The 23761-nt window shown below is 54.8% G+C and overlaps 1 protein-coding gene across 1 annotated transcript; it reads right to left on the reverse strand.

Annotated features, from left to right (window-relative positions):
• Positions 1-1425: 1425 nt before the first annotated feature.
• UCK2 (uridine-cytidine kinase 2) lies at positions 1426-22016 on the reverse strand. The gene is made up of 7 exons (XM_083868062.1): positions 21766-22016; positions 11966-12125; positions 10972-11068; positions 10026-10168; positions 5871-5968; positions 3946-3994; positions 1426-3228 (listed from the first exon to the last, which is right to left on the reverse strand). Exons 1-7 carry the CDS (start codon positions 21862-21864, stop codon positions 3089-3091), a joined length of 786 nt encoding a protein of 261 aa, XP_083724188.1. The 5' UTR covers positions 21865-22016; the 3' UTR covers positions 1426-3088.
• Between the last annotated feature and the right edge of the window lie 1745 nt (positions 22017-23761).

The raw sequence follows: 23761 nt of genomic DNA on the forward strand, positions 1-23761 counted from the left end.
CAAAACGTTTCTGTCAGCCCATTTCTCCATCATGCAGATCTCTTCAGTGAAGACTCAGATGGGCTGGACCCATTCACACAAGTTCTTCCACAGACCTCACAGCCCTGATCACCACACTCTGGGACCAGTCTCTCAGCCAGTTTTCCATCTGCCTCTGGGTTTATCCAGCCCGTACATCAACACAAGAAGAACATCACAGGAGATCCTATCAAATGCCTGGCTCAAGCCAAGGTAGACAATGTGCCCTGCTCCTCCCTCACCCACCAAACCAGTCATTTCTTCAGAAGGTTATCAGGTCCTTTAAGCCTGACTTCCCCTTTTTGCATCCATGCTGACATCAAGTGTTTTGCCACAAACTGATTGATCTCTTTGCTGAAAGCAAGTCCTCCCTTGCCTGGCACCCTGCTGGTGCTAATGCCACCCTGCCTGTGAGGTCTTTTGGTGACTGACATTTATTCAATATGCTTACTGGGAAGGGCTGAACTTGTCCACCTCTGCTGTTCTGAGAGCAGAGGGGTTTCACAACAGCACCCCAAGCCACATGTGCACCAGGACTTGCTGAGTGTGACAGACTGATGTCTTGAGACATTTTGGGGTGCACCTATGTGGGGAAAGGGGCAGGTCAGGCCTTGCCCTGGTGAGGCAAAGCCTTGCTCTGCACATCCCCCATCCCTAGAGGCTGTATCCCAGCCCTGCAGTGCTGCCAGTCCCTGGCAGAGGCAATACTCCACACCTGCCCCTGGAGCCCTAACCAAGCTCCTGAGTGGCCAAATGACTGGAAAACCCACCTGGGGCAAGGACCCAGGAAGGCTAAGGAGCAGCTGAAGCTGAACTCAAGGTGAGCACAGGTCTTGACCCTATCTCCTTTTTTTATGAGATGAAACACCTCTGGAACCTAGGAGTGTCCTTTTCTCTATCTTTTCTTGCTTTATTCTTCCTCTAATTCCCTCTTCTTGGAATTCATGAGTAATTTAAAACAGAATGGGCTTCAAGCTTGTGAAGTTGAATGGACCAATTTAATGCTCCAAGATAAGTGTTTTGAGTGTGTGCTGCTCTAAACCTTTTGCCAGAGTTCTTTGGTTTTCTAAATTGGCCAGTAAAGGTCTTTTTGGTTGTTTTGATTTCTCAAGAGTATCTTGTCAGTATTTCTCCTGTGCATCTAACACAGAACACATCTACAACCCTCAGCCCTTTTCAAAGCCTTGTCAGGAGAGGGTTTTGGGCCTTCCAGTGGGGGAGACCAGCCAAAAGCCAGAGCTGCTGCCTCCTTCTTCACCAAAGGACTGATCTGTGCCAGCAGCTTTGCTCCAGGTCTGGCTTAGACTTGCAGAACTCAGACAAGGTTGGATGTTTCTATCCTGGGACTGCAATCAGCATCGTGCAGCACCAAACAGGAGACAACACCAGCATCCATTTATTCTGTCTTTATTCACCGGGGAGAGGAGGCCAGTATTTTGTCTTGTCTTCTGCATGAGCTCTGAGAAGCCTCACCAGTCCTGCAGGGCTCTGGTCCTTCTTACCTACACGGAATCAGGCGGTGCCAGCCCTTGGATGTGGCAAAGCTGATGTATTGGCAGACAGAGAGAGGGATAAAAGGCTCCCTCATCACAGAGAAAGGAGGAATGAGTCTGCCCCAGCAGCAGTCACTGGGGGGAGGTGTTTCCCTTCTTCTTCTCCCCAAGACCAAAGCTTGTCCCAGCTCATATCAGGCTGGAGAGCAATGCAGCACGGTCCATTAAACTCTTAACCACAGAGAAAAACCAATGCTCTGGAAAGACTGAAAAAAACACAGGGGAGCAAGGCTAAGGGCCTCTGCTCCAAGCTTTGTGGGATGCCTGTGGAATTTTGGGTTTGGTAGGGCAAGTCAGTCTTAGCAGCACTGGCTGAAGGATCTGCTGTAGCACCACCAGGTTAGGCGAGACTAACTCTCACCTCAGGCAAGGGAAGGCACTACCTGGGCAGCCCTTGAGAGAGCAGACTGCAGGGACAGTGTCCTCCCCCAGGACAGTGAAAGGGACACAGGACAGGCAAGAGCATGCTCTGAAAACAGGGAGCAGAGGACTGCTGAGCACCCAGTGTCACACTACCCAGATGGGACCACTACACACTGCTGAGCCCTTCAGAATGGCAGCTCAGCAGACGCCTTTTATCAGCCATTGCCCCTTCCTTTTAGAATAGGCTGGTTGTCCCTTAACCATACCTCATAAAACTCAAAATCCCCCATACAAGAGCAGAACTGACCCAAGTGAGGAAAGAGACACACCTCTGACCTGCAAGCCAACCTCCAAGCAGGTCAGCCCAGGGTCCACTAACAGTGCCACCAGACACAGCCACCGAGCTCCAGAGGGGCCGAGGGTGTCCACGTGCTGCCTCCACACAAGCCAGGCACTGAGACTGCTAAAAATGCCACATACCCAGCACCACCTTCCAGGCCCTCACTGAAGGCTGTGGCAGCAGCCCCACAACTCTGGTGGGAGGGGGTGTCAGGCACAGAATTGGATGCTGCTGAAAGGCTGAGACTTGGGAGCTGCAGAGAGTCAAGGGGAGATACTCCACATCATTCTCCCAGCTGCCAGAGGCATTGTACAGTACCTGCCAGCCAAAACCAGGCTGCCTGGAGACCTGAATAGAAATGGTAGGAAGAGGCAAACCCAGCCCAGATGTAACACACTCAAGCTGCCACTGCCCTTTCCCAGGATGGACACCACAGCTCTTCCTTCCTTTGAGGTGAAGATCCTGACACCAACACCTCTCCCAGGAGCCTCTTTCCCGGTCCCTCCCAGCAACACCGAGCCTGGCAGATTCCTTACGGCAAGTAATTTTACGTTATTCTGCATTTACACAAAAATAGAGCAATTCTATATTTATAGAGATTTATAGCCGGTTCCATGCTGGAGGAGTTATGGAGCAAGGCCGGGGAGCTGAGGGTGGTCCGAGCTCCCAAGTGACCGGCTGCTTCTCACTCGGCAAATTCCAACATACAAAATTAAAGGCATTCGTCTCCGTCTGGTTTCTTAAATAGATAAGGGGGGAACAAGTGGACAGTATGTACAGAGGGGCCTGGCCAGGCCTCACGCCTCTGCCCGGGTCAGTGGGGCCGGCTGCTGGACTCTGAGGGCTGCCGCTGCCGCGGGGGAGTGTAGCCATTCAGGTACCCGTTGCTCTGGCGTTTGCTGAGTCCTCCGTTAAGAATGTCCTGGATGTGCTGCACGATCAGGTTTATGGCCACTATGAGCAAAAAGGAGGAAAGGCGGCGTTAGGATGGCTGCAAATCAGCCAGAGACAAGGCAGGGCTGTGCCCTTGCTGGCCCTCCCACTGCTATCTCCTCCTGTCCCCCTGGGACTTCATCTCTCTGCCCCTTGAGCCAGTATGGTCAGGCTGATTCCAGCCAGGCTGATCACAGCCAGGCTGACCCAGTTGCACATTGCCTTTTGTGTGGGATGGACTGAGCCAACCTCCAGGCAGGTCAGCCCAGGGTCCACTAACAGTGCCACCAGACACAGCCACCCAGCTCCAGAAGGGCTGGTCAGCCCAGGGTCCACTAACAGTGCCACCAGACACAGCCACCCAGCTCCAGAAAGGCTGAAGGTGTCCACATGCTGCCCCCACACAAGCCAGGCACTGAGCTGCTAAAAAGGCCGTGTTTATAGGGCCACATACCCAGCACCACCTTCCAGATCCTTGCTGGAGGCTGTGGCAGCAGCCCCACACCTCTGGTGGGCCTGGAAGCATTAGAGGGGCACAAACTGCCAGTCACTAACACTCCACACAGGAGCAAAGGGAATGGACTCATCTTAGCACACCTGTGGTAGCAGCACTCTCTCAGGTGGCAGTGGCCTGAGTCCCCTCTGTGGCAGGTCCTGCCACCTCCAGCCTAACTCCAGTGCAACAGCAAGAGCCCAAATCTGGCTGCCAGGGCAGGACAGCAGGGTCTGGGTGCTTACCTTCATTATCTGCTCCTCTGGGAATGATCACGTCAGCGTATTTCTTGGTCTGGGAGGAGAGAGAGCACTGTGTTACAGGGAAAGTGGGGAGACACGGGGCTGGGGCATTGTCTCTGCTCCCTGGGGCAGCTCCATGCCCTACCCAGACCCATGGGAGGTATGTCATTGCTGACAGTGCATTTGGGATGCTCTTATTCGTGTTCTGCTCTGTGTTTCAAGGGCCATGCTTTGTGCCCTGACTCCATTTTCATGAGCTCATACAGAAGCCAGTAAGAGGCACTCTAACCAAAACCTGCAATTAAGAAGCCTCATAATCACACGACTCTAGCAGCTGATGCTCTTGGGAACATCATTCCCCCTGAATCCAATCCAGACTTGCTCCAAGAGCTCGAGCTGACGTGCCTGGGCACAGCCACAAGACCTGCCTGGGAAGGGGAGAGAACTCTCTACCACATCACTTCCAGAGAAGGTGTGATTCAGGAGACCAGTCCTGACCTAGTTTCACCTGCAGGTGCCAGTCTCAGTTTCCTCCTCGTTTGTGTCAGTTTTACAGCTGACAGCTGAGCCCCACCAAGCCAGCTGGGGTGATGGGTGCCACCTGACACCTCCAAGTGCTTCCAGACAGATCAAAAATCACCAGAATATGCTGGACCGTTTCAGCACTGGACCACTTAGCCCAGAGCTGCTTTAGGAGTCAAATAACAGCAACAGTGGGTGCTGAGCCTGCAGCTGCTCTGCAGTTGAGCCTACACCAGGCTGGAAGTGGGAGCAGACCATGGCAAAGCTGTGGATAGCAACAAGGCAGTTTTGTGCCCTCCTTGTTTCACACTTGGTTCTCCTACAGACTCTTCATCAGAAGAGCCTGATGCAGCATCTGCTGCTTTGAAAAACTGTAGATTTATCTTGCTGGGGACTTGCTAGAAGAGGAGCCTTGCAAACTGGACCTGCCTCTCGGGAAAAGCCTTTCTGGGCTTTGGAACTGGTCCCCAGAGCCACAGCTGAGTGAGACTGAAAAAAGAGAGCTGTGCAAGAGCCAGGAAAAGATCTTGTAGCACAGAATCAGTCCCTCTTAAGGTAAGGGGCTGACCAGACAGACAGGCATAGGGATGCTCCTAAGATGGGAGGCACAGTTTAATTCCTGCCTGTGGTGCTGGCCAGCAGCTCCCAGGTTTCAGAACTCTGCTATCTCACGTTCTCCAGAATAAAAAAAAAAATAAAATTCCTCATATAACTACCACATCTCCTTGAAAAGCCTTGAGAACCAAAGCACAGGCTCCTCTCCACAAGAGCCAGGAAAAGTGTACAATGGCTGATCTTGCAAATGTGCTATTTCCATGCAAGTCTGCAGGACTGCAGTAAATGCCCCCACACAGTCCCTATCTGCCAGGGAGCCTTGCCTCTGTAATCAGCTCCCAAAACAGCTTCCTTTCTCCAGGCAGGCCTTGTCACCCTGGCCACTCACCAGCCAGGAAATGCAACCTGCAAGGCCACATCCCACTGAACTGAGAAGGAAGAAGCTTTCCTGCTCTCCCAAGCATGAAGCCAGCAGCACTGCAGGGTGAAAAGGGCAGGCAGGACAGCCCAAAAGAGGAGGCAGACATAGCAAACCCTGCCTGGGGGCAGCGACCTCCCATTCCCCAGCTAAATACAGGCAAGGATCTTCCCTTGCAGGCTGAGCTACCCAGTAGTTCGTCAGCCCTTGCACAGGGAGGGATTCCTCTGGCCATGCTGCCTTCCCAAAGGGAAGGGTGATCTCACCAGGAAGGCAGTGGCTGTATAAACAGTCCTTGTCACACCCTGCCCTGGCCAGCACTGCCACCCCTGCCCTGGCCAGAGCCTGCAGAGAAGGAGCAAGGCCCAAGAGGCTGATCTGAGCTCTGGGCACACAGTGCTGCTGTCCCAGCCCTCACAGGGGTATCACTCACCGGCAGGCAGAACTCCTCGAAGGCAGGCTTGACAAAGGTGATGTACTGGGACAGGATCTGCTCCAGGTCCCTGCCCCGCTCACTAATGTCTCGTAGCACTGAGGGGAAGGTGGAAGGCACAGTCAGAAGCTGAGGCACAAATCTCTCCACCCTCTTTCCCTTCAGTAAGTACAGCCTTTGGCCAGTCACCCAGATATTCTGCCTGAGATCCCTGTTCCATGTGTCTGAGCACATCCTAGCCCAGCTTCATGTTTTTAACCGGTTTCCAAGTTTTCCTGGGAGCCAAGGGCTGGCTGACCTGACCAAGGGCTTTTCTTGGCCTCTGGCCCTTCCCAGCTCTGCATGCACATTCCAGCTGTAACCAGTGCCAGCCCAGTCCTGAGTGCTCCCAGCCTCAGGCTTTGCCTCCCTCCTGTCACTCTGTCCTGCTTGATTGGGCATTCTGTCATCCCAGTGCCGAGGTGCCCAAAGAACAGAAAAGCAGTGGGGCTCAGCCACACGCACACATTAAGGCACTTAAACTTTAACTCAGATCTGCAGAGGTGAGGAGACAAAAACTCACCCACCTGCACAGCTCTGCCAGGCTCCTTGTGCTGTCCCCAGCTGAGCAGGACAACCAGAGGCTGAGGGGGAGCTTGGGGCAGGCCAGCTCAGGAGGAAGCCCAAAGGCAGGAGAGCAAACTGGCCTCCTGCTTGTTCTACCACTCAGGCCTTTCAGCCTGTTTGCATGAGCTCTTTGGGCCAGGGCCATCTCCATTCTGAAGCCACTTGAGCATGGGCAAGCACCCCAGTCCAGCAGGAATTCAATCTGCAGGGAAGAGCCAAAGCAGCCCTGTGGCCCAGCAGACAGCTCTTGGCTGTCCCCAGGGGGCTCTGGCTTCTCCCCAGCATGAGAGTGCCTGGCACTGGCTTTGGAATGAGCCTTCCCTCGTGTCCCAGGCAGAGCCAAGGCACAGCACTGCCCTGCCAGCCTGTGTGACCTGCTGGGCAGGCACTGCCTGTGTGCTCCCGGGCCAGGACACTGCTGGGCTGGCGCTGTCCCCATGGCTGTGTTTGCCCTCAGCCAGCAGCTTCACAGCGTGGCCTTTCACAGCCCTGCACGGGGGAAGTGATGGGCAAAAAGGGCTGGCAGCAGGACAGGTGCCAGCTCCCTGCCTGCTCCAGGAGCCAGGCTGCACTGGTCAGCTTCTCCAGAGAGCAGCAGTGAGCCCCAGCTTGAATAATACAGAAAAAGAGGCAAGGAAAATATAATACTTTTGTTTCCCAGGTCCCACACCTTATTTGTTGGGGTGCAGGGGCTGGTCCTGACAGGGCAAAGCTCTCTGGCCTCGTCCCAGGGCACACCACAGCAGGACCATGGCCTCACACACAAAGACAAGTCAAACACCTGCTGTCTTGTACCTGGCCAAGAGCACAGGTCCCAAGAGCCCAGGATAAGACCACACACCCTGTCCAAAGGGACTGCTGGCAGGGCAGGCAAATGTCTCAAGGACAGATCAGCACTCCTTTGAAGCCAGCAGCTCTAAACTCAAACTGGACCCAAAACGTGCATGTGACACTGGACCTGGTTTCTTTTTTAGGGAAACTGGCCAAGGACAGGGCAGTGAGGGAGCTTAGCCAGAATTAGATCCCTGATCCCCATGGATCCCTGTTTGAGGCAGACCTTGCCCCTTGCACTCTGCTAGCAGAATTTCTGGGGAGAGGTGCTGAGATGGCGACAGTGTGAGTTGCACATACTGAACTCCAGCACTACTGATTTACTGAGCTGTCAGCTGCACTTCCAAGAACCTCAACTCCTGCTGCTGCCCAGCTGAAAACCCAATTGCTGCAACCCTTTAGGACTTCTGGGGCAGAAAGATGACTCAGGGCCACATCACAACACAAGATCCCAACTTTAGTTATGAGCTGCCTCCAGCTACGTTCCAGGGACATGATTATACCTTTGGCATCTCTCACACAGGCTCTCCTTTCCCAGAAATGACAGGCAGACATACAGTAAACAGATTTGATGCTGCAGTGGTCCTACCAACTGCTGATGACAGGGAAATGGCCAGATTCCTACCAGGAGAACAATGTGCTGCAGTAACTAGGAGACAGCAGCACCTCCATCAGCAAAGCTGCCCTTTTGCAAGAGATTGATGGGGGGTGGGAGAAGTAGAAGCCTTACGAGAAGCAGTGTGTGAGTACAGCAGTGACCCAATAACTCCACACCACACACCGCCTTCTCCTGTCCTGGATGATCACTGGGACAGATGGAGCCCAAAGCCAGGGATTGAATTAACTCAGTGGACACTTAGGAGCTCTGTTACAGGGGTGGTCCATAAAATAGGGGACTGATATATGTGTGTGACACCAAAGGACTGCACAATGTGGGACCTGAGCATGATTTAAGTAGTCTGGAAAAAAGGGTAGAGAATGTGCTGGTTTTGGTTGGGATAGAGTTAATTTTCTTCACCGTGGCTGGTGTGGGGCTGTGTTTTGGATTTGCGCTGAAAACAGTGCAGATAACACAGGGATGTTTTTGTTATTGCTGAGCAGTGCTTACACAGATCCAAGGCCTTTGCTGCTCCTCACCCCACCCCAGCAATGGGGGGAGGGGACACAGCTGGGACAGCTGACCCTGACTGACCCAAAGGATGTTCCACACCATATACATGATGATATAAAGCCAGGGGAAGAAGGAGGAAGGTGAGACATTCAAAGTTATGGTGTCTGTGTTCCCACAGAACTGTTACACACGATGGAGCCCTGCTTTCCTGGGCATGACTGAACACCTGCCTGCCCACAGGAAGTGGTGACAAATTCCTCATTTTGCTTGCCTTGTGGCTTTTGCTTTACTTATTAAAATGCCTTTGTCTCAACCCACAAATTTTCTCACTCTTACCCTTCTGATTCTCTCCCACCAGGGGAGGTTGAGCAGGGAGCTGTGTGGAGCTGAGTTGGTGGCTGGGGTCACACCATGACAGTATCCTACCCCCGTGGCTGAGTGTGGCCCTGAGTTGCTGCACAGCACAGTTTAAGGGATTAGGGCTCACATTTTGGGATCCTGCAAGTGCATGTCTGTGACCTGCTAACACATCTCCCTGCAACGACTGTGCTGTCACCTCCCTGGGTGAGTCATGCAAGAACAGTGGGCAGGGTCAAGAGGGATTCGCAAAAAGGAGATGTAATCGGTGCTGATGACATCCCAGCAGCTGAGGAGGCTCTGCCTGTTGTCTGACAGCAGGAGGGCAGGCAAGACCAGCTCCACTGCAGAGTGGAGCAGTCCCATGCACACAACAGTCCCAGACTGATGCATGAGATGTGCTCTCCTCATCACAGCGCAGAGCTCTGGAAGGGACTGCTCCTCTACATCATCCTCTGCATCCCCAGGGACCCTGTGGAGCCTGTCAGAACCAGGCAGGGGTGGGAATACTTCAGACAGAAGTGAATTCTGCTCCAAGAGTCTCCAAATGGTTTTTTAGTCACCCAGGAGGTGCTGCATCAATGACCCCACCCCTCGAGGCTGCTTAGAAATGAACAGCATTTCGAGTCATACAGGCCCTGTGTGGGTGACCCTCCCACAGCCAAGCCAGCAGGACATGGGGAGTCCTAGAGAGAGACACTCTGGTTTCTAGGGCTCTTTGCCCCCAAACCATTACCCCAATGCCAGGCACCACATAAAGGGTCCACACTGGGTAGCACAAACCTACAACCAGACCTCTGCACCACCCACGGTGCACACCATGGCCCAAATGCCATCCTCAGAGCACACCCACAGCCCAGGTCCTGAGTGGATCTATCAGGCACTGCCTTCTGACTGAACTGTCCAGATGCTCTGCCTTGCCTGCTGCACCCTTCCCTCCTGGCATCTGCTGACTGGCAGCAGCTGCTGCTCAGCTGCTGGCACTGGGCTGGTGTCACGGGGCCATGTGAGGACACAGCACGCTCAGCAGTCATCAAAGGAGGAATCCCAGCCAAGGCAGCAAAAATCCCACTGAATCCCAAGAGACATGGAGCAAAGTGCCACAAGCTGCCCTAGTGACACTCTGCACTGCGGAGGAAAAGCTTCCCAGCTCTTTGCAGCTTTGTGCCAGCTGCGGTTCTGCTCTGGTCACTGTTACCTGCCTCTGTGACCAGCTGTCCAGAGCAGTGAAGGGGGATTTGTGTCCCTACCTCTGCGGGACAGCCGGGTGTCTGCGTCCGTGTCCACGAAGAGCTTCATGCGGAAGAGGTCCCGCACCTCCTGGCTGTAGAAGGCCAGAATGCCCTCGAAGAGCACCACGTCGGCGGGGTACACTGTCACCGTCTCCTCCTTCCTGCCAGGGGCAAGCACAGTCAAAGCCTGCTGGGGGAGGCTGGGGAACAAAAGGAGAGGTAGGGGGGAAGCAGCAGTGCTCCTAAGCACTGCTCCAACCCTGGGACACCACTGCTGCACCAGGGGGGCAACCGAGGAGAGGGCAGACCTACCCCACCGCTGTGGAGGGAATCCAAGGCATACGTACGCTTCCTGGAAGGATAAACAGCAAAGCAGGAAGCACACTAGCCCTTCTCCCCCTACCTTGGCCAGCTGCTGCTCACAAGGGTTATGTGCCAAGCCAGGAAGCCCAGGAAAGCCTAAGCATGGGAACGTGCAAGGCCAGCTCTGCTTCCCTGGGAAGCAGCACAGCGCTTTCGTGGGAAACGGAGTGGAGCCACACCATCCATGACCAACACGAGCATGCAAAAACAAGCTGAACACATGCAAGGGGAGTGTTACAGGAGCAAGAACTGTTGTCCTCCTCCTTTCCTGGCACTGCCAGGGTGTTTGAGGCTGGAGTTAAAGCTGCAAACACTGAGTTTATGGGGAGAGCAGGCGTGGATGGGGGGAAGAGAAGGGAGGTCATAACCCCCCGGCACTGATGCCTGGATGTTGCTGGATGGCTACGCAGCTGCCCAGGCCCTCAGCCTGTGCCTGTCTCTGCCTGGGATGCTCTAACCCGGGGCGGGAGGAGTTAGGATGGGAACTGTGTGCTGGCAGGTTAGGCACCCAAGCAGAGGGCACAGTCTGGGGAGGGCAGAGCTACGGGCGGCCTCGTGGGGCATTAGCGGAGGCACGGCAAGGCAGGAGCAGCTGTTAGACCTGGAGTGGGAGACAAAGTCATAGACAGGAATCTGGACCGTCTTCCCTTCTGTGATCTCTTTGAGCGTTTTCACGATCAGCTCGTTGTCAAAGGCATCTGAGGAAAGAGGAAATGTTACCCGAGGCAGCTTTGCAACCTCTCCCACCCACCAGATGCTGAGCTCTGCCCAAGCCAGAGCCCTTGGCACCTCGCACTGGGGACAGACAAACTCGGGAGGAAAGCCCTGCACCTCCCCAGGGACGAGGCAAGGCCCAGTTCTGCCAGAGCCACGGGGCTCTGTGGCTCTGCATCAGCCTGGGATGTGGCCTGCAGAGATCAATACTGTCCTTGTACAGCAGTGCTGACAGCCTAGGCAGAGGAAGGCTCCAGCCCTTGGAGAGAGACTGGAGCAGTGTTCCAGCACTGAGCTGCCAGACAGACAGGGCTCTGTTTGCTCAGTGCTCGCTGCCTCTGGCCATTGTCCTCATGGGGACGAAGGGACAGCAGCTCTGGAATTTCCCCACTGAACTCAGAGATGGTTCAAAGAGCCCCTGTTGTAGTAACAGGGCAGGGCCCCTCAGTGGAAGGGTCTGCAGAGCAGCTGCACAGCTGGTTCCCTCCTTGACAGAGGGACATGGAGCTGCTGGCTCCAGGGACTCTGCCACACCAGATCTCTCTGCCTGACTCAGCTGCACCAAAACCCAATCTGTTCCTTTGCAGCCTGCTCCAGGTGAAGGGTACTAGAGCAAGATGACCTTTAAGGTCCTTCTAACCCAAACTATTCGATGATTCTACCATTTTATGAAAATCTTGTTCAGTCTGGGGGGTGTTTTTGCAGAAGAGAGTCTTAAGGAGTTTGAGAGTTTATAATCTGCTCTCTCTCATCCCAAACACTGCACCCCATTTCCTTCCAAAGAGAGACGGGTAGGAGGAGACAACACTCAGGTGGTCCCAGCCACCCTGCCAGCAATGCACCCATGAGGATTCAGAGCCCCAGTGCTGTTCTCCATTCACCTGGGTGGTCAAAATTGAACTGGCCTTTGAGTGCTTTGGATTTCTGCTCCGAGGTGAGGACCCGGTAGAAGCTGTCTTGGCTCACGATCACCACCTGCTTCTGGCGATAGTCCACCTCATTCTGGCCCAGCAGCTGGACAATCTTGGAGCACACTGACGACTGGGAAAGGAATAGCAAAGGAAGGGCATCAGCAGCAAGTTACATCTAAGTGGCACAGGGAGGATGTCCCTAGGTAACATCCCTGCCTGCTTGCTGCTGCACCTCCAGCCAAGAGTCTGTGGTTTTCCCAAAGCCACGGAGGGAAAAGTGCTCCAGAGGCATCACCATGGTACTCTTTAGTGTGACAGCAGCACTAAGTTTGCTGCCTGTTACCCCCTCCTCCGCCCCTATACCCTGCCCACGGTTCCTATTCTGGGCACAAGTGGCAGCAGAAAAACAGTTGGCTCCTGCCTGGGTTCAGCCACACGCCCAGGGGCCCCAGGCACTCCAGCCTGCCAGGCAGCTCCCTGTGGGGCACCAGGGCTCACTCAGCCTCCTCCCTGAGAAAGCAGTCTTGGCTCCTCCAGCTCTGCTCCAGCGCAGAAACCCCACCACAGCATGAGAGAGTCCTCAGAGGGAGAGCAAACAAAGCCCAGGATGGGAAGACATGAGGCCATGGGACTTCATCAGGGATCTCTGCCACAGCTGCCAGGGTTGGGAGGAGCCAGCACGTCCCGGTGCCTGCAGAGTCAGTGGCTGAGCAGCCACGTGGCTCTGGCTGTGAGGGCTGCTGGCACAGGGAGCAGGCACCCAGCACTCCACATGGAGCAGGCTGGGAGAGGGTGGCTGCCACCGGCTCTGCTGGCACCGATGGCACAGCCACCACTGCGACATGACCCGGAGCACAGCCTGAGGACAAATCCCACAGCCTGCTGTAGTCCCGTCTCCTTAGTCATGGCAGTCCTTAGCCACTGTGCAATGCACTGGTGGTGACAACATCACTGCCTGTCAGCCAGTGAGAGCCAGGGCCAGGCTGGCTGGGGAGAGCTCTGCTCCTGTCCCATGGCATCCACAGCACCTGCTCCTGGTGCCAAAGGGAGCTGCTCCCACTCAGGGAATCACAGTGGCTGCAGGTGCCCAGCCGAGCTGATCCCAGCCCCGGCCACCACAAGTGCTCTGCTGAGCCTGGTGCCTTGCAAAGAGCAGCGTGCTTGCCCCAACCTGCCCACCCCAGCCTGCCAGTGGCTCTTTCCATGCTGCCACCTCCCAGATGGCTCAACTATCTGCTCCATACCTGGCTGGCAACCTCCAGCTGCAGAGCTGAACACAGCACTGGTGAGAGGGAACAGGGAGGGGAAGGCATGCCTGGCAGAGGTCACCCCAGCAGGCAGAGGGCAAGGCTGTTTGCCTGAGAAGCTGGAAGATTTGACAGCATTCCCATCTCCAGAGACCATCTCTTCCCTCCAGGCCAGGCTGCCCTGACTTGGCTATGACCACTGGGCTGTGAGTCATCCCCAGCCTGGCTGGAGAGGCTCACATACAGCTCTGCTGCAGAGAGAACTGGCTCCAGCTGACCCACAGCAGTCCAGGCAGCCCTGGGCACCAATTTGGGGTTTGGGTCAGGGACTGGGGTCCCCTGAGCATCCCACCTTCTTCTCCTGCCTCTCCCAGTGGGCAGGTCATGCTTCCCAAGCCAGGCCAGCAGCTGTGCCCTGCAGCAAGCTGCTCCCACCCAGAACAAAGCCCTGCAAGTCCGTGCCAGTCACTTGCCCTTCTGCACACAAAGCCAGAGCTTGCTCTCCCTTTCCTCTGTTTTCCCACTCCCCAAATCCTTCTCTGGCCTGCCTCAGCCCTACTGCTTATCCAGCTGCATCCCAGAGTTTTGCAAAACCAGGGTGTGTTCAGTGCCTCTGTTCCACTTTTCCTGCCTGCTCACTCCCCCAGACAGCACTGCTTGCACATGCAGCAGTGCAGCACAGCAGGGTTCAGCCTTGGCTACACCTGCTGAGAACACCAAACTTCCCAGAACATTAGGAATAAACCACCTTTCAGCACAGCCACCAGACAGATCCACAGTTTCCATGTGGATCTGCACCAGAAACTGCTTTCCCCAGCCCAGGAGAGGGAGCAGGACTTCCTTCCTTTGAATCAGTGAAAGCAACACATGGATTTGCATTCACTCTCTCCCCTCGGACCTCAGCATGTGTATTGCCAATAAAATCATTTGAGACAAATGCTGCCAGTCTTCCTTTTGCCTTATACACGCTGATCTCTGGTCTGTGGATTCTGGAAGGTGGAGAAGAGCCTCCACCAGCTCTGAAAATCCCCCTCTGGCTCCATAGCTCACAATTTGAGACACCTGATAGTAAGAAAAGCCCAAGGAGAACGTATCCCAAAGCAGCTGGAGACAGGAACCCATCCTCCCTCCAAGCTTCCAGAGGAGGAACAGGTTGTATCCCAGCTGCATTTGCCATCCAGGGCTCCAAGGCAGATGGTGCCTCTTGGAAAAAGCAACCTGGCAGACACAGTGGACCCTTCCCTTTTCCCTGGTGGGCTCTGGAGGGCTGGCAGAAGTGGTGGAGAAAGACAACCATGAGGACACCCTGCTCTCAGGACCAAGCTCAGTTTCAGCATCCCGTACTGCCTGGGTGAGCAGGGACGTCACCTCCTGGCTCTGGGAAGGGGCACAGTTGTCACCTTGGTCCTGCAGGTGTGGGCCAGGCACTGCTCACATATTACACCTGCATTAAGTGCAGCAGGACATTGGGACAGTGGGGGACAGGGCATGTTCAGCTTGCCTTAGTCCATTCCAGGGCTGTGTTCAACTTGCCTTAGTAGGGCAGTGAACCTCAGCGAGGTCCAACAGAAGGTTTTTCTTTTTCTTACTATCATTTGTGGTAGGAACAACAATGTCTCATGAGAGGCAGTCCCTGAAGCCAGTTTGCACAACTCCCACAGCTGGACACGCAGTTTTTCCCCTTGGTTGATAAACACCCACTGCTGAGGAAGAAGAAAAACCAGAAACACACACCTTGGAAACTCCCCTACACAAGGGGAACAGAAACTCCCAGCCTCAGGAAGCGTCCTCCCAAATAAATGACATATTCCCTGCTTAAACCCTTTTATCCCAAAGAAGCACAGCATACATGTATGGCTGTGAAAAGATCCATCAATAACTGGAAATTAGCACAGCCAGGTTTTGGGGAGACCCACAGACGCCCAGTAAGAGCAAGAACAGAGCAGTTCAGCATGCACCAGTCTGGATGCAGGGACACATGCTGACAATGTACACTTAGCACCAATTTGAAGAAGCAGCCTGGGCTCAGATTCCTTCTTTTGCCAATTCCCAAGTGCTTCTCCCAGGGGAGAAGACAACTGGTTCTTCTGCAAGAAGCCCAGGAGTGCAGAGGATGACTTGAGCAAGGTGACTTGATCCCAGTACACAAGCTGGAGGATTTGAAGCCCATCACTAGCTATGCCTTACCTGACACAGCTCATCTGCAGGAATATGAGAGCTATGCCAGAGCTCCTTGTCTCTGCTCAGCCCCTTCTCCATGTCCACCTCACCCATGCACAACCTTGCCACAAGCCGAAGCGAACACTGACGGTGATTCAGCCGCAGCAACTCCCAGCAACAGGATGCTTTCTCAAGCAAAAGCCTTCCCCTCCTCCAGAACTTGGTAAAACTAAATATAACCAGGAGTCAGCAGCCTCTGAGCCTCCGTGGTTGCCAAGCAGACCTTTCCCAAGGTAGCCTCATGGAACTGAAGCAGGATTTTCCAAGCACGTGGGCAGGGAGGGACCCTGGCTCCTGCCGTGACTTCCCACACGCTGCAGCAAGGGGAACTCAGCTCCAGGTTGGAGCAAATCCCTGGAGCTGCACTCCCTCAGGCTCTGTGCTCGAGCTGCTCCCTGGGAAAGCTGTGCAAAGCAACCCACACCTCCCAGCTCATGGAGAGGAAGGTATCAGCACAGCACCGTGTGAGCGAGAGCTCCAAGAGGTTATTCCTGAGCAGAAGCAGCCGCAGCTTCCCTTGCAGGACTCCTCCCCTGATCCAAGCACACAAACAGCCAGTGTTCAAGGAAGAAGTACAGCTTTATTCTGCAGAGGGCACCTGGGGAAGAAATCCAACATATTTTCCCAAAAGGAGGTGGTACACAGGGGAAGAAACTCAGCAGATGGGTGTTTGGAGGCACACCCCTGACATTTATTTGGAATATATTAATTACATATTTAATTCACATTCACTCATGGCCTATAGCCAGCTGCTCAAATATTCTTCAGGAGTTGACTAATTCCCTGACATTATTATGCAGATTATCCCGCAATCCCTCTTGGGTAGGTCTGATCAGAGAATTACAGCTTCCAATTCAGACAGTGAATTACAACTTCCGACAGGTATTAAGGAGAAAGCTGATGGAGAGAGCCAGTCGCCCACCAGGAACCACCATAAGAAGGGGCCAGGACACAGTTGATGCCCCCAGCCCCAGGAGGGCAAGGCCTGTGCTGGGCTAGCAGGAACTCCTAAGCCTTGTGCAGGTAGACATGCTAAAACCCACACACTGAGAGCAGTCTGTCCATCCCCAAGGCACTGCAGGGGGATCTTCAAGTTCCTATTCCAGCTGCAGGGAGGACCTCCCATTTTCCCAGGAACTCTAGATGAGACACCCAAGCAAGAGCGACTTAGGCAGATCAAGTGATTCCAGCCCTAAAGAAACTCAGATCCCTCAGGAGGAGAAAAAGGATTGTGCCAAAGGCGTGGAAAGAGAGGCAGAGCCTCCTGCCACCACTGCAGGCTGCTGCTCATGAGGACAGTCCTCCCCAACAGAGCAATACCCTTGGCCCAGAGCACAACCAGGATCAAGGACAGGCTGCAGCAGTGACATCCCACCAGGGAGAGATGCCCAGAGGTTATCTCCAGGGACTGCACTGCCATAACGCCCTTCCTGTAGGATCTGATTGTGAGCTGGCTTGGCAGCAGCTGGCAATGGCTCTGCATCTGCAGCAGCCTGGCTGGGGTGTCCTCATCACACCTCTGTGGATAAAACAGCCTCCAGTTTTGTGCTCTGACAGGACTTTCCCTCAGATCAAACATAAGGAACCACTGTAATTATTTGTTTAACTTCTCTGCTGTCCTCTACAGCATACTGCCCTTATCTCCTGCAGTACACCAGTTACAGATGTTGGTCTCTTCCTGAAGGTTATGGTAATTATAAAGTACCAGGAAGTGCTTGGACTCGGATGACAACAAACTGGGATGGGTCCCAGAGCATCTGTCAAATGCCTGTGGCTGCAGACAGCCAGTTCATGACCCACACCATCCTCTCCAGTGCTAATGGGAGCACATACATGTGGCAACATTAGGACTGGAAACTTATTAATCTTGAACCAAAAGCCTGGGCCTCCACCCAGAGCATTCCCAGGCAGGTTCACCATCCTGCCTTTCCCTTTGTGAGGCACAGGCCAACCAGAGCAGGAGTGGGATAGGCAGGTTTTTATTCACTCACCCTGGGACACAGTGCATGTGATCAGCAATCCCGGGCTGGAGCATAAACAGGCACACACAGAGGCTCTAAACACAGATTACACGCAGGGAGGAAAACAAACCCTCTAACACAATCCCTCCCAATCCTCTGGTTTTAGGCACAGGATATTTTTCTCCAGCCCCTGCTGCAAACTCCATAGCCCAGAGCTGGCTGAGCCCATGGGACTATGGTAAGCAGGCTCCATAATGAGCACATATTCCATCAGTAACAGGAAAGGGCTGACCCATCAAAACGTCCTGTGGATCAGTCTGATCAGGGCTGGCACAGAACAACGTTCTACTAGAAAGTTTGATGAGTCTCTAGCACACGTTGACACCAGTGTTTAACTAGTCAGACCTTGTGATGCAGGGCTCCTGCCAGCCACAAACGAACGTCACCAGGAAATGGTGCTGAACCGGCACAGGGCTGCTGCAATTCCTGTTAGTCCCCCTCCCACGGGAAAGCTATTCCCGGATCTCCCCCGGGCTTCTCTGCCAGCCATCCAGGTGATGACACTGTGGCAGTGACCCCCAGGCTGCCATGGGGACCTCAGCCCCTGCTGTGGCAGAGGACTGAGCTCTGTCACAAGAGGCTCCATGCAGAGATGGAACTGCCCCATGCAGCTCAGACCACTTCTTCTCTGGGGGCCAACAGTGGCTGTCCCACACTGGCTGGGCAATTTCAGCCTCCTGGCTGGCTCACTCTCCCAGCCTCAGCCAGCCTTCCCAGTGTTGAAAGCACCCAATGGAGTAAGTGAAGAGCACACCTGGCTGAACACAGGCTGCAATCTTGGTGCTCTGCAGGCTGGAAACTCTGAGGCTGCATGTTCAAACAGACATTGGGAACTTGATGTGCTAACTCAAGACCCAAATGATGTAACTACAGGGCTGCAGTGGCACCCATACTCAGCCCTGAGTATAATTTGAACGATGAGCAGCCAACCAAAGCAATCAGCCCTTTACAAATCCGTGTTTTCTTACAAGCTCCTGTTGGAAGGCAGCAATCACCACCCCACTTCACGTGGGTTCAACAATTAATGCTTCAGCCTGAGCTCAGAGAGCTCTCCCCACCCCTGCAGCCACCCCAGCACCAGATGCCACCACTGCTGCTGGGAGCAAGCTGGCAGAGCTGCCAGGTCCCAGCAGCTAAGCTGGAGTGAGGACATAGAAAGAGTTTAAGGAGGGATCCCAACAGTTCCCAGCTCATCTCTCAGTTTGCTGAACTTTCCTCCAGCCCGCAGCCTGGCTGCCTGCCTTGTACGCTGCAGAGTCCTTGGTAGTCAGAAATCTCTTTCAGGAGCAAGGGAAGAAGCTGTTAGCACAAAGGCCATGGGTGTTAAAAGGGAAATGAGAACTCTAGCAGAACACTTGAGAACAGATAGGGTGAAAGAAAACACGACAACCAGCCTTGGGAATCTCTCTGAGGGAATGAGGCAGTTGCAGTCCTCTGCAGGTTGACACAGGATGGGGGTCTTAATGCCAAGTCATCTCCATCCTAGGAAACCACAGCATGCTTTGTCCAGACTGCACAGTGCTGGGTTTCAGGAGACAGCTCTTTCTTTTTTTGTGAAAAGGCTGTCCCAGCTGAGCTGACTCAGAACAGCCACTGTGCAGCTTGCACTGCCCTCACAGAGGCTGCAGCATCCCAGACTGCCCAGGACCTCTGCAGCTCCCCAGTTTTGCTCCCAACACAGCCCAGCTTTCTTTCCAGAGCCAAAAACCTGGAAAGCACTCAGGGTTCTACCCCTGTTTGGCGAAAGTTGCTCAAGCCTCTTTTGCTCACTAGGGAAGAGCACTCAGCCTTTGAACTTGAGCTCTCACTCAGATTTAAGGAACACCAGCCAAACAATCCCCAGCTCTTTGGGAAGGCCAGCTGCTTCCAACACCAGCTTCCCCAGGGCACCACACAAGTCATGGCAAGCTACAAATCACAATCCCATCCTTCCACAGCCTGACCGTGCTGGTACACCAAGAGGGATGGAGGGGACTGTGGAGCCCATTACCCCCATGTCAGACCCAAAAGCAGCAGTGGGAGGAGCTGCAGGGGGCCTTGGAAGGCAAATTCCCTGGGTTATCTTTGGGCTGGTGTGCTGCCAAAGGGGTGTGTTGCAACGACAACCCCCAATTGGTGCCAGGGCGAGTCGGATGGATTTGCCGTTTTCCCAGTGGGAAAGGTGCCTGCTTCACTTTCCTGCTAGCACTCACTTTTCACCCAGAGCCAGCACATCAGCAAGGCAGCCCCTGGGCTGGATTTTGGCTGCAGGCAAGCCCTTAGCTAAACAAACCACTTCAGCCCCACTGCTGCTTTCCTGCAACGTGCTGCAGCACCCGGCACTGCTGGGCACAGGGCACTGTCACCAGTCAGGTGAGGGACACAGGTGAGGGACAGCCCCCACCTCCCTGCCTTGCAGCTGCACCAAATGTCAATCTGAGGGGCTACGGGCACAAGCCTCAGGTCTTTTTTTACTGCTGTTTGGGTTTTTTTGCCAGGATATTTCTTGCAGCCTTTTCCCACCAACTTTGCAGTGATCTGCTGGATTCCGTTCAATGGGCAACACCACACAGAGGCTTGCAGAAGTCACTGTGGGGGGGGGGGGGGGAGAATCAAAGCTGAGAGACAGGAAAAGCCAGTTAGTACATCTCCCTTGCTAGAAAGGACCATTTCCCTATTTTTTTCCTAAGGCAGCCTGCTGCTCTTGAGCATTTTCACTTTGAAGTTGAGCACCACTGTGGTGCATTGTACTGTAATCACTGCTTTTACCTTGTGGGCCTGAGACACAGTGTTCAGAGACATAACAGTTCAGCAGTGCCAGACACGATGTTATTGGGACAACTACAGAGAGGCAGACCCACGCACCAGAGAACAGACAAACCCAGCGTGTTTGAGTCACCAGGAGCTGTGCTGCAAGAACAATCCAGCTTTGGTTCCCACCGGAGGAAATTGCATCCTCCCTCACCATCCCTCCCCTGTTACAGCTGGATTTTTCCCCCTTGCAGCAGCAACAGCAGCCCAAGAATCAATAGGGTACTGAGAGATACATGCTTAAAACACTGGGCTGAGGTACAGCAGCTGGGTTATGCCTTCAGGAGAAGGAGGATCCCCTCCAAACACCATCAACTCGGAGATCAAAGGCTCATCCTCCTGTGCCAGCCCACATTCAGTTTCCTCAGCAAGAAATACTTCACGGGTACAGTTACTTCCAAATCTATTCATCCTTTCCAAAACACAGGTAGAATGTACTGCCCTGCATAGGAGCGCTGATGAGCTGCGGACCTGCTTTTACTGCTCTTAAACAAGAAGAAAAAAAAGAAGCAATTTTCTCTTTTCCTATTAAGAAAGAAAGTGACCTAGCGAGGTTAAACAAATTCAGCCAGACACATTGTATGAAAGAAGGAAAAGAAAAGGCTGAGGAGCCGGCAGGCTGCCCCGCGCTGCGGTTTGGGTGTAGCAGCCTGCCGGGAACACCCGCATTGCCCCGGCGGGCGGCTGCCCCGGCCCCGCAGCCCTCGCCCCGCTCCGCTCCCACCTGCCGCTGCCAAGGGCCAGCCCCTCCCGGCACGGCAGCCAGGAGGTCGTTCTGCCGCTGTGAGTCAGCATTTGCTGCAGAATTCCCGCTCCTGCTACCCTAAAGTTGGGCAGAGAAGGGCACCCCCATGCACGACCGACATCATTGGGGGCGGGGAAATTAAAAAAAATCGCATCGCCCCCGGGGTGCTCTGCGGGGCGGGCGGCCCCTGGGTGGGTGCAGGTCAAGGGGAACGGGGGAAGCGCTGACCGCAGCCACAGGAAGGATTCTGGAGGGGAGATGCCGCCTCCACCCCGGCCGAGATGGGGCCGCCCTTGTTCCGCGCAGCCCTCAGCTCTGCCCGCTGCCGGATCCCTCTTCCCGGTGACACAGAGGGACACGAGGTGCCGGCCGGAGAAAAGGAGCGAGTAAATCCCACACCCAGCCCGCACCACCCTCCACGTGTCCGCGGGGCTCCGTCCGCCGGCCGGGCAGAGGCCTCGGCGGCCGCGCTGCCTCCGCCGGATCATCCTTCCCCGGGCTTGCAGCGAGCCCGCGCGGCTCCATCCCCAGCCCTGCCCCGGCTCCATCCCCAGCCCTGCCCCGGCTCCATCCGCAGCGCAGCGCCCGCCCCGAGCCGGCGGCCGGGCCGCGGAGGCGCGCACGTGGCGGGGCGGCCGCTCGGACCCGCCGCGCTGCCATGTGGCCGCCGCGCCCGCCGTGCGGGGCCGCCCTGCCGAGCTGCCCCGGCCCCGGTCCCGGCGGGGCTCCGCCGCCGAGCCCCCGCACCTTGCCGCTGGCCGTGCCGCCGCTGACCCCGATGAGGAAGGGCTCCCCGCCGCTGGGCTGCCCCTGCTCCTCTAGCCGCTGGTCGCTGTCCCCCGCCATCCTCCCCGACTCGCCGCCGCGCCTCCTCCGCCTTCGCTCGCCGTGCGGGGCTGGATTTATCTGATGAGTCAAGGGCCTTCCTCCCCGCCTGGTTCACATCCCCGGCGCTGCGGCTCCTTGCCAGGTGCTGCCGCAGCTGCACATGCTCCGGCCCAGCCCGCCGGCGGGCGGCACTGCGGCCACATGGGCCCGCACCGCGCCGCCGCCCTCCTGCCCGCCCGCCCGCCCGCCCGCGGACAAAGGCGCTGCGGCCGCGCCGCTGCCGGACCCCGCACCGGCTCCTTTCGCCTCTCTGGCCACTCCGCTTCATCCCCGACAGCGCTGGGACCGCACCGCGGCGGCCGCCGGCGGAACATCCATTATTTGTCCCCCACGCTGGCCAAGAAGGCCAAGGGCATCCCGGTTTGGATCAGCAATAGTGTGACCCAGCGGGACCAGGGCAGTGACCGTCCCCGTGTGCTGGGCACTGGTGAGCCCACACCTCAAAATATGGATTCAGTTTTGGGCCCCTCACGACAAGAAAGACACTGAGGGGCTGGAGCGTGTGCAGAGAAGGGAACAGAGCTGGGAAAGGGTCTGGAGCACAAGGCTGGGAGGGCTCAGCCTGGACAAAAGGAGGCTCAGGGGGAGTTTTATTCTACACCTGAAAGGAAATTGTGGCCCAGTGACGGTTGGCCCTTTCCCCCCATGTAACAAGAGACAGAACAAGAGAAAATACCCTTAACTTAATTCAAGGTTTGGGTGGGTAGATTGGCTATTAGGAAAAATTTCTTCACCCAAAGGGTGTTCAAGCTTTGGAACAAACTACCCAGAGAAATGGCGGAATCACCATTCCTGGAAATGCTCAAGAACCATGCAGACGTGGCACTTGGGGACACCATTCCATGGTGAACAGTGCTGGGTCAATGGTTGGACTTGGTGATCTTGGAGGTCTTTCCCAAACATAATGACTCTGATTCTCCCACCCCACCTGGGTCCTGCAAGCACTCATAAATTATTATTATTAACGACCCAAATCCAGAAACAAAAATTATGCTTATATTTTTGGCAAATGGGACCAAAGTGGGACCTGTCTGGGAAGAGCTGTGAGCACTCTGGAGGTCAGGATTCAAAGTCAAAATGACCTCAGCAAAATGGAAAAAAGGATTGGCAATAGGGAGACAAATGTGATAATGATCTGTGGCAATGTGAGATAGGAACTCACTGGCCAGCCTGGCCTTTTACAGATAAAGATCTGGTGTAGAGTGGATCAAAGAGTCAATTGGTGATGCCGCTGTGAAAAAGGCAAACATCCCATTGGGGCAGATAAACATCCACAGGTATCCTGTTTTGAGAAAGGTGAGGCCTGGGGGAGAGACTCCGGTGAGCAGCCCAGGGTCTGGCTTTGTAGGACTGCAGGACCCATCCGTGTTTAGTCTGGGGAAAGTCTCTGCTGGCCTGTAAGGCTGTGGGGACACCATAACCATTTCCAAATATATAAAAGGCTGCCACAAACAGAAAGGGAATACATTTCTTTAATCAGCAGGGATTAAAACAAAATGTTGCCAGCTCAACACTGTAACAAGGACAATTCAGGGACATTTTCTAGGGTTGAAAATGGTTAAATCCTAGAAAAGGTTGTTTAAGGAGAGTAAGGACTCTCCACTTTTAAATCTAAGGATTTAAGAAAAAACCTCAAAACCCCAAATGAAACAAACACTAGTAGACATACACCTGTATGGAAAGTGTTTAGTACTGCTGATCCTGTTTTGGGGCAGGAGCCAGCCCAAGCAATGCCCCAAGGTTCTTCCCAGCCCTGTTCAGAGAGGATCAGAACTCTCACTTAGGTTTCTGACTTCCCACTTCAACACAGCAAAACAGGTGTGGAATGTTTGCCAGACAGGTCCCATGTCCCAGC

This window comes from Zosterops lateralis (genome assembly GCF_965231275.1).
Source record: "Zosterops lateralis genome assembly, chromosome: 9".
Classification (NCBI taxonomy): domain Eukaryota; kingdom Metazoa; phylum Chordata; class Aves; order Passeriformes; family Zosteropidae; genus Zosterops; species Zosterops lateralis.

Bases quoted from the DNA above. Each gene is read 5' to 3' on its own strand.
- UCK2 (XM_083868062.1), bottom strand. From the start codon at position 21,864: ATGGCGGGGGACAGCGACCAGCGGCTAGAGGAGCAGGGGCAGCCCAGC. The intron at 12,126-21,765 runs GTGCGGGGGCTC...TTCCTTTCCCAG, and splicing joins GCGGCACGGCCAGCGGCAAG to TCGTCAGTGTGCTCCAAGAT. The intron at 5,969-10,025 runs GTAGGGACACAA...CCTTCCCCTCAG, and splicing joins CACCCGGCTGTCCCGCAGAG to TGCTACGAGACATTAGTGAG.